The 12,933-nt window shown below is 29.4% G+C and overlaps 2 protein-coding genes across 3 annotated transcripts in view; one reads left to right on the top strand and one right to left on the bottom strand.

Annotated features, from left to right (window-relative positions):
- The window catches only part of LOC113396837 (monocarboxylate transporter 12), a 52,586-nt gene extending 44,848 nt beyond the window's left edge, over positions 1 to 7,738 (bottom strand). The window contains exon 1 of one of the 2 annotated variants that reach the window (XM_026634897.2): positions 7,497 to 7,738. The gene's annotated coding sequence lies outside the window, so the exon portion shown is untranslated. The remainder of the gene's footprint in view (positions 1 to 7,496) is intronic. The other variant, XM_026634896.2, reaches the window with a different exon arrangement.
- A 594-nt stretch (positions 7,739 to 8,332) lies between these two features.
- LOC113396828 (uncharacterized) lies at positions 8,333 to 10,072 on the top strand. The gene is made up of 3 exons (XM_026634887.2): positions 8,333 to 8,775; positions 9,188 to 9,451; positions 9,608 to 10,072. The coding sequence occupies exons 1-3, from the start codon at positions 8,377 to 8,379 to the stop codon at positions 10,070 to 10,072; spliced, it is 1,128 nt and encodes a 375-aa protein (XP_026490672.2). The 5' UTR covers positions 8,333 to 8,376.
- The last annotated feature ends 2,861 nt before the right edge of the window (positions 10,073 to 12,933 follow it).

Raw genomic sequence — 12,933 nt, 5'->3', positions numbered from 1 at the left:
AATTTTAGACAGGACCGGTATTGAGAATTACTTGTAAAACCTATGACAAATAGATCGACTGGCTCCCATAGCCATTAGTACTGTACGAAATATGTTATATATTATCCCTCCTGCTTGTCGTTACACTGGCTCACTCATCCTTCGAAACAGACTACAACAATACTTAGTATTGGCGATAGATAAATAAATATTAAAAAAATAAATATTGGACAACATCACATACATTACTCTGATCCCAATGTAAGTAGCTAAAGCACTTGTGTTATGGAAAATCAGAAGTAACGACGGTACCACAAACACCCAGACCCAAGACAACACAGAAAACTAATGAACTTTTTCTGCATCGACTCAGCCGGGAATCGAACCCGGGACCTCGGAGCGGCGTACCCATGAAAACCGGTGTACACACTTCTCGACCACGGAGGTCGATAGAATATTTGATGTTTTTTTTTTTATTGTAATAAGTAGGCGGACAGGCGAATGGGCTACCTGATGTTAAGTGGTCATCAACGCCCATAGACATTGGCGCTGATAGAAATATTAAACATCCCTTACTTCGCCTAAAAATGTATTTAACGTGAATGCAACGTAAAAAAACACCAAAATTATCGAAAATCTTTTCCCGTCGATCAAGTAAAACATGAAAACAAATTAATCTTGTAAAAAATTCTTAAATATTTTTTTTTAAATAAAATCGTTTTTATTTAAAGTATATTAAAATTCAGTGTCGTTTAATAACGATGAATAAAATATCAAGATACTTGTATTGATATCTATGTAATATACTATTTTCTGCTCACATTTTAGGGGTTGGTTCACGTATTATGTAACATAACTTCATTCTTACAATTGTTTTGGCGAAATCGATTTGCTATTTTTTTTTCTTTGATTTTGTAATCTGTTGATTCATAATTCTATTGCGTTTTTTTTTTTGTATAAATATATTCAACAAATATGTGCAATTTAAGTAAGTGTAAATAATAGAACAATGTCGCTTTGTTGGCGGGCGTTTACAACTGCACCACAGTTTTATACCATCGTAGTTATTATCGCTCACAACTTGTTTTTTTGTTCAATAATACACTTAAATAAATAAATTATTATTAAATTAAAATATTTTTATTATTCACATCAATGATAGCCTATGTTTTCCTATGTATGAGCTATATTATTGTAAAGTTTCATTAAAATCGATTCAGTTGTTTTTGGCGTGAAATAGTTACAGACATCAATACATACAAAATTTCGCCTTATGTATAGTATTAGTAAGAATATATATTTAGTTGATCTTTCTGACTCGGCATTGGGATAATTAGAATTGTTTTATTTTCAGTCGCTCGCTTATGTGACGTGCGCTTACATTTTTCCAATTTGTGTTATTGTTGTGTCAATATTACAATTTCAACTGTTTTGTTTTATTAAATTTATAAGATATATACATTTTTTTAATAATCAACATATACTTTCCTTTCCACCTTTGCCTATAACAAAACTGCGAAAAAAAAAAAGTCAACTGTCAATAAAAAAAAAAAAAAGTTTATTATCTACATAAAATTAATTTATCTTTCGAATTCGTAGAATCGAATCGAATCATAATTTTTATTATCATTAAATACCAACTATAATTTAAATTTAGAAGCGAGAATGATACAGCATTGTCCTATTCATACTCCTCCGGTCATTGACCTCCATTTTTTGCGATAAAGATCAATGCCACGAACCTGTACTATGTAGATCTTTACTATTAAACTACCTAAAATAACTGACCAATAGCAACTTAACACAACGCCGATATGGCCCAGAGGTTAGACGCGAATACAACATAGATATTGCCCGCGACTCGCTCGGATTTAAGGGATTGGTTGTAAAGCGACAGACAGATAGACAGAGTTACTTTCTCATTTATAATCTAGCCGAACCTGCAGCTTAACCCGCTCGGAATTTATAAAACTCTTCCTATAACAAACATTCAACTCCAATTTTAACCCCTCGAGGGCTGAATTAAAATAAATAAGCTTCCCCGGAACAACGTCGTGGGCGAAGGCTAGTTTTAGTAGATCGGAGGTTCGAACAGCGATGTTGTGGAACTCCGTGACAATCGGATATTTAAACGGCTCCGTTACACTCGCTCTATGATATCGCTAACAGCAATACTCAGAATGCCTGTATCCCGGCGTGAAAGATTGATAAACCAGTGTAAATAAAGGCACAGGGATCATAACATCTTACCAAAATTGGTGATGTAAGTTTATATATTCTACAACGCTTATACATGTGGGCGACGTTAACCGCTTACCATCAGGTTGAAGATTTGCCCGTGCGCTTCCCTATAGCTTATTCCAATGGAAGTAGGAAAAAAGATAAACAAACCTTCGATTTACGTATTTCATGCGATTCGCTAATAACTCAGCTATATTGTGTACTACTTACTGTTCTTGATTAATATATCTCTATTTATAATACACTTAACTACTTATATTGACTTCATATAAGTAGTTAAGTGTATCACCATCTACATATTATATTATATTATTATTATTAAAGGAATAGAACTATGTATTGAACCATGTAATGTCAGAGTATAAGGTGTCAAAAGATTATGAATAATAAATACTTTATTATTATTATTATATTATATATTATTCAAGCTCTCGACCAATGAAATCGCATTAATTCGATGTCAAATATTGTTTAACTGGCTTCAGTTCTCTTGTGGTTTGAAAAGACTGTACACCTATTTCTTAAAAAAAAACACCCTTAAAGTAATTGAAATAATTACACAAAGGACCCTCTGAATTCTTTATTATTAGATTTTCTTTCCTAAGCCATCCAAAAAAAAATTGTTTTATTTACTTCGAAATTTTAAGTAACACAATATAAAGGGAACCCTCGTCTTATTATTGCAGAATATATTTTTTAATCTGTGTTAAAGTTTTTTTTACGTAATCAACACGTGCGAATCGCGATACAAAACAGTGTCCTAATAAATAAATAGGAGGGTGTCAAATTTATCGATGACCTCCAATAAAGTCATTGACGTATAATCTCTTTAACCCTACTGTCTGTGATTAGACATACCACCTTATTGGTATACAACAACTTTAACCAAATACGCGAAAATACCTAGTTTTTGATATAGACCATGAATGTTATTTACAAGCTTTTATTTAACCTAAATTTTCAGCTGAATTAAAACAACTTAACCGTAAACTACGGAGTTGAAATCTACCCAATGGTAAGTGTCAGTGATTCTCACCTACCATCAGTAGGACGGTCGCCATCGAACACCAAAAAATTAAAAAATTATAATGACAATTAATAAACTGGAATAAAACAAGTTTAATAAATAAAATAAACATATGTAACGTTAAAATTTGCTGTGGGTATTGACGAGTGAACTGTCAATAAAAAAAAACATTTAAATATCTTTGAGGCAAAAAAAAATCGATAGAGTTGGAAAAGTTTTTATACTAAACAAATCCTCAAAAGAAAGTGCTCCGGAAGTCAGACAAATTATTTTAACATTACAAATAGATTTACAAAAACAGCAAATCTATGTTCAAAAATATTTTATTAAAAAAAAAAAAGAAAATGTAATTTTCTTATAATATTCTAAATTTAATTATTAACATAATCGGGCGCCAGGATGTTTACATCCGTTTAAATTAAGCTTAAACAAATATTTACTAAATGTAAAAAAAATTAAAGTTCAACAAAAATATTTAAATACATGTCAAATTTCAACTTTAGGTAAAATTATTCAAAATTGACAACTAAGTTACTTAAAGTTACAAACAAGTCAAGTTTATCAACTTGATTAAACCAAATGTCTAAATACATATAAATTAATTTAAACAGTAAATTCAAATAGTGAAAAATTATATTCGAATAAAATTTCAATAATGTTTTGATAAGGTTTGAATACATTTTGAATGCCATCTATTTTATAAATGTAAATAAATTTCTAATTAAATCTCGCGCGGTTAAATTTCGGCGAAAATAAATATGTAAAAATTACATACCAAGATCCAGTAATATAAATTAGTGTGATAAAGTTTTACTTCCTTAAAAGTTTCCAAAAATCCATCTTCACCAAATAAACTTCAAATTAAACCCCAGAAGTAAACTTCTATTTAAATCTTCAAAATATCCAACGAAATGAAGTTGAAATGTTCCTCGGAAAGCGTCGAAAATATCCTATCGAAGATAATGCCAAAGAAAATAATTCCCGAAAATTATTCAAGAATATCATCCCAGTAAATAGATGAAGAGATTAATCCATGAAATAATTGAAGAAAATAAATGACGAACAATACCGTAGAAAAATAGCTTTGAAAAATTGTCGAAAAATAAGTTTGAAAAATAGCTGTAAAAGGAGAAATAATTCTGATTAGAATCTATTACAAATTTCGAAATCCTATACTTTTTACTTTAATATTCCAAACGACTTACCCGGTCAATCCCGGTTATTTTTCACAAATAACAAAATGCATCATGGGAAATATTCTAAAAAATCCCTGTAAAGAACCACAATCGTTGTTACGACACAGTACGATTCGAATAAATTCAAATTTCGAAGAAAGATTCAAAACTTACCACGAGGCGACAAATATCGGAATTCATTATAATAATCCGACATGGATTTATTTCCAATTCTTCAAAATAGAACTCACTGTTCATTCAAACAACTATTTTCAACAATATTCAAAGTGTAAAACAAAATAAAAGTTATAAAAACTTCGAAAATAAATTAGCGTCACATTTCGACTCAAAAAGGGGAAGGAAAGTGAAGCATTAGACAAATGTCAAAGATCATCTCAAAGATAATATAAAGATAATAAATCACAATTAGTTCGGAAATGCATAATGCATAAAAAGTGCGTTTTTATTTCAAATGTCAAAATTAGCGGTAATTTTAAATTATGCGTAACAGAAAAAAAAGTCAATTGACAGATGACATCCAATATTTTATGTTAGAATTTGAATAATTTTGTTGAATTTATTTTAAAAGAATGTAAACATGTAACGTGCGCCAAAATTACGTTACACATATTTTCCTTATAAGATTTTAAATTAACATGGTTATTTTTATTAGTAACATTCTCGTGAACAAGACATTCGTAGATAATGTCGAAATATCGAGCTCCCCCAAATAAATACAAAAAACACGGTAAATCCCGTTTCAAATACTTATAGTAATATTTTCCTTATTATTATCTACACATACAAAAATAGGCAGACAAAACAATTAATTAGTATCTCTTTTTTTCCTGTGCTTCAGTGTTGTCAATAAAAAAAAAGTACTAAAATTAGAGTAAAATACATTTGAAACATGATAACTAATATGTTTTCCTATTAGTCATTCTGAATATGAGATCACAATGCTGTGACAAAGAACTTTGTTGTGATATTCTTATCATCTGGGCATTACAATAAAAAAAAACTATATTGTATTTAAAAATTATAAATATTACAGTTTTGACTGTAACATGTTAAAGCTCTTTTTTTTAAAAGCTGCAATTAAGCTAAGATACGTATATGTAATCATGTAATCTAGATTTGTGGTCAATCAAATGTGCCACCTAATGGTAAATAGTCACCAACGACCAACATAGATGTTGGTATAAGTCAATATAATACTTTGGCAACATTGGATTCTTTATTTTTTTATATATAGTCTGTATCGCTGAGCTGTGTACTGTTGGTCTAGAAGTTTCTGTATTTAAAATAAAAAACTGCAAGTCAATTTAAAACTTTGTTTTACTTAATAGTAATATAATAGGAATTAGAAATATCAACCATTCCTTACATCGCCAATGCACAACCTTAAATATATCTCTCCTAACAACCTACCATGGTATCCCAGACCTTCCTCGGCCGCGCTTATTTTGATCCAAGGGAAACTAAGATGTTATGTCCCTTGTGCCTATAGTTACACTCTCCCTTAGCCTTTAAAGTGGACCACAAATATAACAAGCATTTCTGTTTTCTGGTAGAATATATTAAGGCGATAATTACCAGACTTGTAATGCTCTACCACAAGGAAAAATCTGATATTTAGCTAAATTTAATTCAAATATATATATATATATAATATTTTTATTATCTGTAGAGAACAGAAAAAATCAAATATGCATTTTAAATAACTACTAAATGTTTTAGAGTCTGCTTTTTTTACTTTAGTCTTTCTAATCTCTATGGATGAAATTACTGTGGCTTTAATCAGTGCTGAATTACATGAACAAATTAAAAAAATATATATATATTCTATTTTTATAAAAATATTATATGTTTTGTAATTAAATTAAAACTTGCAACTTTACAGTACTAATTGTGGGCAACACAGTTTTTTTTCTTATTCAAGTACATTGCTTTTAAAACATTACTTGATATATTCCAAAAAGTATCAGATACACATATATTTTTTAAATTTTACTGCTTTAGGAGCACAATGAACTTACTCGCTAGAGCACCAAGAAAGAGTTAAAGTATCAAGTTTTCAAAACTATTTTGAATTATGACAAAGACAAACTTCTCATACAGGTAAATAAGTACAAGCACCTCGTTTTTTGAAATGATGCCCCTAGGCGACCCTCTGTATCTCATATTACATTTATTGGGCTATATTTATTTAAAAATTTGTAGATAAGTAACAACACCATAACAATCTCAATTACTTTGGGTATGATAAGATTAAATAGTTTATCATCACTGTCTAATCATAAAAGTTAACAGTTGTTTTATAACTGCATAATTTTTCACCATTTATGTTATAGTGAATTTTTACAAGTAATATAATTCATAATAACTATACATTTGTTTTTGATAAGGGTTTGGGAATACCGCTAATTCATAACTAGGATTGGAATGATAAAAACGAAAAAATTGACTCAGGTAAAAATTTGTTTAAAGTAAAATACAACAGTTATACCGATAATATTAGTTAAATAAATTTAATAAGAGACTTTTTACAGAAGGAATGAGCCCATTGTTTGTTTATTTGTATAAAGAAGCAATCAATATCACAGTTTCACTTCAACATTTATAAAAGAAAAAGTTTAGGTTATTTTTTTTTTTATATGATATAATTATTTTAACCGTGAAAGCTCTTCCGTAATATACAATAAACAATGTCAAAAGACTACTAACAGATTTTTTAAGTCTACAATATATTGCCGAATCATAAAGAATAATTTAAACAAGTCAAATAGCTCAAGTTTGTTTTTTACATTCACTTTTTTTTAATAGGCATAGACTGTAATCTGTTCATTAAAAAAAATAATCACATTCCATTCGTGCAATAATATAATAATGATAAAGAGATATTGTGTCAATATCTTTCACCACGAAACTGTTAAAAGTGAACTCAATTTCTGTAATAATATAAAGAAAATTTCAAAACATCTGTTCTTACTTAAAATTATTGTAAAAGCGTACGATAACATCATTATTTGTATTACAATTTATATATACGATATATTTATTTTATTACTCACCGATATGTTTGCTCCCAAAATAAATGAACGTCAAAAATTAAAATTACACATAAGCACATAAATCACTTGCACATTACACAAAAACGTTTTTTTAATAGCATTATAAACAAGGGAATTTCCATAACAAAATACAATGGAAATCAACCATTGTTTCCCGACGTTTAACAATGAATGGAGCTGTCTCCATGAATCAGAGAGTTGTGAATACGAATAGTGATTGCAGATTTGAGCAGAATACTATCGAAACGTCATGAGATTTCAATTCATTCATTCTTGGTTTGACGGATCTACACATGGGTAGCAGTTAATTAATAAATGCATTGTAAATAAAAAAATATATTAATATATTAATATTTTTTTATAAATTAGTATATAATTAATAATAACTACAAGATTTTCGCATAAATGTGTGTACGAAACTTACATTCAATTAATGTGTCAAGACTCTGCGTTAACCATGTGCTTTTTAAACAGTTTTATTTTTACATTTGAAGCTTATTATATAATTATTTATATATACTTTAATTTATTTACTGGTGGTTCTTGTTAAATTATACAAGTAGTTATCATATATTTTTTATTTAAAAACTCAATCGATATGCCAAATAACTTACAATTAAAATTTCATAAAAAAATGAAATTATTGTAAGTTTTTGTGTCAAGTGTTAAGTTAAATATGGAAAAAAAAGAAGAAATCTCTTTAAAAATAAAAATGAAACCGGCGGCATAGTTGTTGATAAACATATAACATTCTTTTTGGTCATAGTGTACAGTGCCATTGTTCTATAAATGCTGTTAGAACTCAAGTTCATTTCAAGTAATGAAGCTTAGAATAGTCTGCTTAACACTCATAATTAATATTGAATATTCATTTGAGAAAATGAATTCGAACAATTTCGATATGTTTTTGGATTACGACTCAAATATAGACACTGAAAAAAATAATTTACGTCAAAGATTCCTTAATCGAAAAAAACAGATCCACGACCAAGATATAAAAATTAAATTATTTGATAAAATTAATTCTAATAAAACCTTATTTGTTGATGGCATACTTCATTCTCTTGAAGCTAATGGTTTCGATTTAAAAAATGAAATGGAAGTTGCGTTCAGAAACATATTAACGATGAACGGTTCCAAATTTATCTTTAAGAGAGATTTCTTCTGGAGAACATGGCGGGTAGTTGAAAATAAGACGGGAAATAGTTCGATAATTTGTTACAAATGTCAAAGTTTAATCAACGAAACTTGTCCTAAATGCCGCAGTGGTGGATATTGGGTAAAGTACATTTTGAAAATACCTATTTAAGTAAATCAAATAACCCACAAGTAATTGAAAAAACAAACTGCACTTGCTGACCTCGGCAGTTGGCTAACGATATCTCGTCGAGAGGGAGGAATGACGTATGCACAGTGCATTATACGCCGTCGTACGTTAAGCGACTATGAGTAAGGGACCTCGACCCTACCGGGTTGGTGTCGTGTGTATTCCAGTTCAATTCAATTCATAGTTTAATGGCTTTTAGTTGTGCCGACAAGGCACAGATTAATTCGCCAATGTCACGTAGAAGTGTGTGTTCCCTTACAAATTAGTATTCGTGTTGTTGGCAGTAAGTCAGTTGACAGACATGATGGATTTATTTTAATAATATATTTATTATTTTATTGATGATATATAAAATGTTATGCAGATTATTGAAGAAAAACCACCAAGGTGTCCTTATGAAATACTTTCATTAAAAACAGATCGGGAATTGTGTATTGTTAATAATGCACAATATTATAAACCATTCGATGTTTGTCCATCAGTTATAACTATGAGAGATTTAAGAATATCTTGCGGGGATTTTATCGAAACAATATGGCGTATTACAAAGACATACAACGTTCCTGAACGTAGCACTACTGTCATCTGTCAAGGGCGGGAAAACTGTGAAATTTCAACTTTATATTCGGTTGGTAATTTTTTTCGACACGATAAGATAATCTTTTAAAATAAACATTTAAATGTAATAACTGTGAAGCAAAACCTTATGTTTCTAAGTTTATACAAGCAAGCTAAATTGCAAATACTTTTAAAGTAACTAACAAATATAAGTATTTTTTTTTAGATTAACAACAATTCGATAGTGTTTAGAATTATCAATTCAACAAATAACGTGTTTTATTCAAGAACAATGAAAAGTGATAACAAAAATTACGTATGTTTTAACGATTGCGGTATATTTAATCCAGTGACTAAAGAAATTAAAAAACGGGAAGGACCATTAATCTATGATTTATTCAAAAACATCAAAAACAAAAGAGATAGTAAATATGTTAATTCTAAAAAAGAACACAAGAAAAATAGTTCGCCAATAAAATTTCAGGGGATTACAAAGGCGGTTAATTTGTTAAGTAATGGCCTTCATTACAAAGAGCAAAGACAGAACGAAGATGAAAATTTACAAGCAAACGACTCACATCTTTCTAAACCGAATAAAGAATTATTAAAGTCTCCATGTATGAAATTACAGGAGAAATATTTAAAAGAATATGATGATGATGATGATAGTGATTACTATGACTATAAGTGATGTCTGTTTTTAAATAAATTTTTCGACGGTTCCTTAGTTTGTTTAACGAATTGATTCCACTTATTTTTTTTCTAGAAGCTTCTAGAATTATTATTTTGAGGCTTTCGTAAGTCTGATGAAAAAAAGGTGATCCTTATAATATTATCACTTTCATTTCTGTTTGCCTTATTATCAATTGCTCGACAAGGTCTTAAGATTGTCTACTTTTTCGTCCTCTCCACCCATCACAACCAAATTTTCACTATCTCCCGAACAAGAACCGAGATGGCCTGATGGTTATAACGCGCTTCTTAACTGATGACTGCTGGTTCAAATCCAGGCAGGCACTGAATTCATGTGCTTAATTTGTGTTTATAATTAATCTCGTGCTCAGGGGTGAAAAAAGACATCGTGACGAAACGCATGTCTAATTTCAATGAAATTCTGCCACATTTGTATCCATCAGAAAAACCTGATGCTTTTTTATTGGTCCGACCGAGTGCTTGAACCCAGGACCCACCAGAACCCACCAGATCCACGTTATTATAAGCTGGACACTAACGAGGCTTTAACCTTAATTCGTCGATGACGAAGTTGACACTAAATGAAAAAAATACAACTAGTTGAAGTGTAAGTCATTTATTGGGTGTACATAACGTGTATGTATAATGTCAATAAAACCGGATCTTTTGTACACAATCACTAAACATTAACATATTTTAAACGAATAGCCCATTCTAATCGAAGAAGGAAAAAGAGAGATAATCAAAGCTTAAATTTACGTATTCCATGCGATTTGCTAATAACTCTGCTATATTATAAACTACAAACAGTTCTTGACTAATGTATCTTTATTTATAATACTGCACTATTACACTTAACCATACTCTATTCCAACCATAAGAGGAGAAAAGCCAAATAAACAACATTTGACAGCAAACTCACGCGATATCATTGGTCGAGAGTTTGATTAATCTATGATATTCACTATGGATTTGCGAAAAATTGCGTTTTAAATGTCGACGAAACTGTTACCGGAATTTTGGATGTAAAATTAAAGTGGAAATAAGAAGTTAAGTGGAAAAGTGTTTTATTATAAATTATAATTAAAGATATATTAATCATAAACTATCAGTAGTGCACAATATAGCTGAGTTATTAGCAAATCGCATGAAATACGTAAATCTAAGGTTTATTTATCTTTTTTCCTAATTTCATTGGAATAGGCTATACTTATATTAACTTTAAATTAATTTAAATTTAATTCTTAACTTCAGATAAATCTTCGCAGACTTTCGAATCGCCTTTTTTTGTTAATCCCTAATGAAGATCATAGATTATTCAAGGTCTCAACAAATGTCATCGCGTCAATTGTTTATTTGTCTCAGCTCCTTTTTTGATTGAAGTATGCTACAGTTAAACATCTTTTGACTATTGCTCTCTCTTTTTCACAAGTCCAGTTAAAAGGGATAGCGAATTCTGTCAAGTTTGTATAACATTTTATTAACTTTACATTGTTTACAAAAAATAACAGCATACATGCTTACATATTAAATGATTTACATAGTAATCTATAAACTTAACAGTAATTTAAGCATATGTAAGGCACTTTCAGTCTTAAATGTAATGTATAATAAAATATTTTGAGCTATTCCTAACAATTACAAAATGAATAATATTTCTATACTTCAATTTGTAAGAAGCAAATACACGGTCAGCGATAGCTTAATAAGTTCGTCAGAGTACTTCGTGTTAATTTCAGCACCATAGGTACGGATCTGTATACAAAACAACACTTAGTATGAGGTATTGTACAAGCCCATCTGTATAGGTACCACCCACTCATCAAATATTCTACCACCGAACAGCAATACTTGGTATTGTTGACATACCCCGACGGTCTTGCATAAAACCCAAAGGCCAAGTATTGTTGGTTTACAAACAAAATTCTCATACTTTCTCATTGTAAAATAATCATAGATACTGCTTTATTTATGTATAAGGAAATTCTAACTTACAGATCCTTTTTATACAAAGTCACTACATACTATTAAATGGGTTACATTGAAATACTATAAGTACTATACGTTTAAGATGAAGGGAGAACGCTAAATGGCACCTGACAGTAAGGGACACCACCATCCATAGACATTAACAATAAGTAGTTAATATCTATGCATCAGATTATTAATAAGTTGTACAAACCATAGACAATACAGTAATACTAATCAAATATATGAATCCAATATAATTGACTTTCTTATGGTATGATCCTTTGACATTGTTTTTAGACTAATTTGATTGACACATACTTTGTAAACTAAACCATATCAGTAAAAAAAGGAACTATCTTTTATAAAAAAAAAATACTATTACATGAATGATATGTATATGTGTGGGAAGTATTAACCAATCACACACACTAACATATAAATAGCACACGTTTTTAAGTCAGATAAACATATTCAAATGACAGAAGATATTTAAAAAAAACATGCAAAACTTTTTCTTCTGTCACAATATGAATGAAAAATACAAAAATATTTCTTCAATAACATTTACAATTAGACAATATATTAATATGTATATAAGCAAACAATTTGGAAGACATTTGAGAAAATTTTTACTCTATTCCCATATTCAAACATTTATGAAGAGTAACTGCTTTAATTGTGATTTAAAACTTGATGAAACAAAAATTGCTCATTAAATTTTACTTCTATGTGTGATTTGACACATACATTTTTTTAATCACTAACACTAACAATTAAGAAAAAAAAAAGAAAAGTTGACAAAAAAAAAAAGGAAAAAGTACTGAACAACTCTATCTTTGCCTACATATATGTATGAAATATATGTTTTCAGTTATAAAAATTGAGTTA

Source organism: Vanessa tameamea, chromosome 31 (genome assembly GCF_037043105.1).
Source record: "Vanessa tameamea isolate UH-Manoa-2023 chromosome 31, ilVanTame1 primary haplotype, whole genome shotgun sequence".
NCBI classification, from domain to species: domain Eukaryota; kingdom Metazoa; phylum Arthropoda; class Insecta; order Lepidoptera; family Nymphalidae; genus Vanessa; species Vanessa tameamea.
The sequence above is the reverse complement of the archived record's forward strand: the minus strand, read 5'-3'. Positions and strand labels throughout refer to the sequence as shown.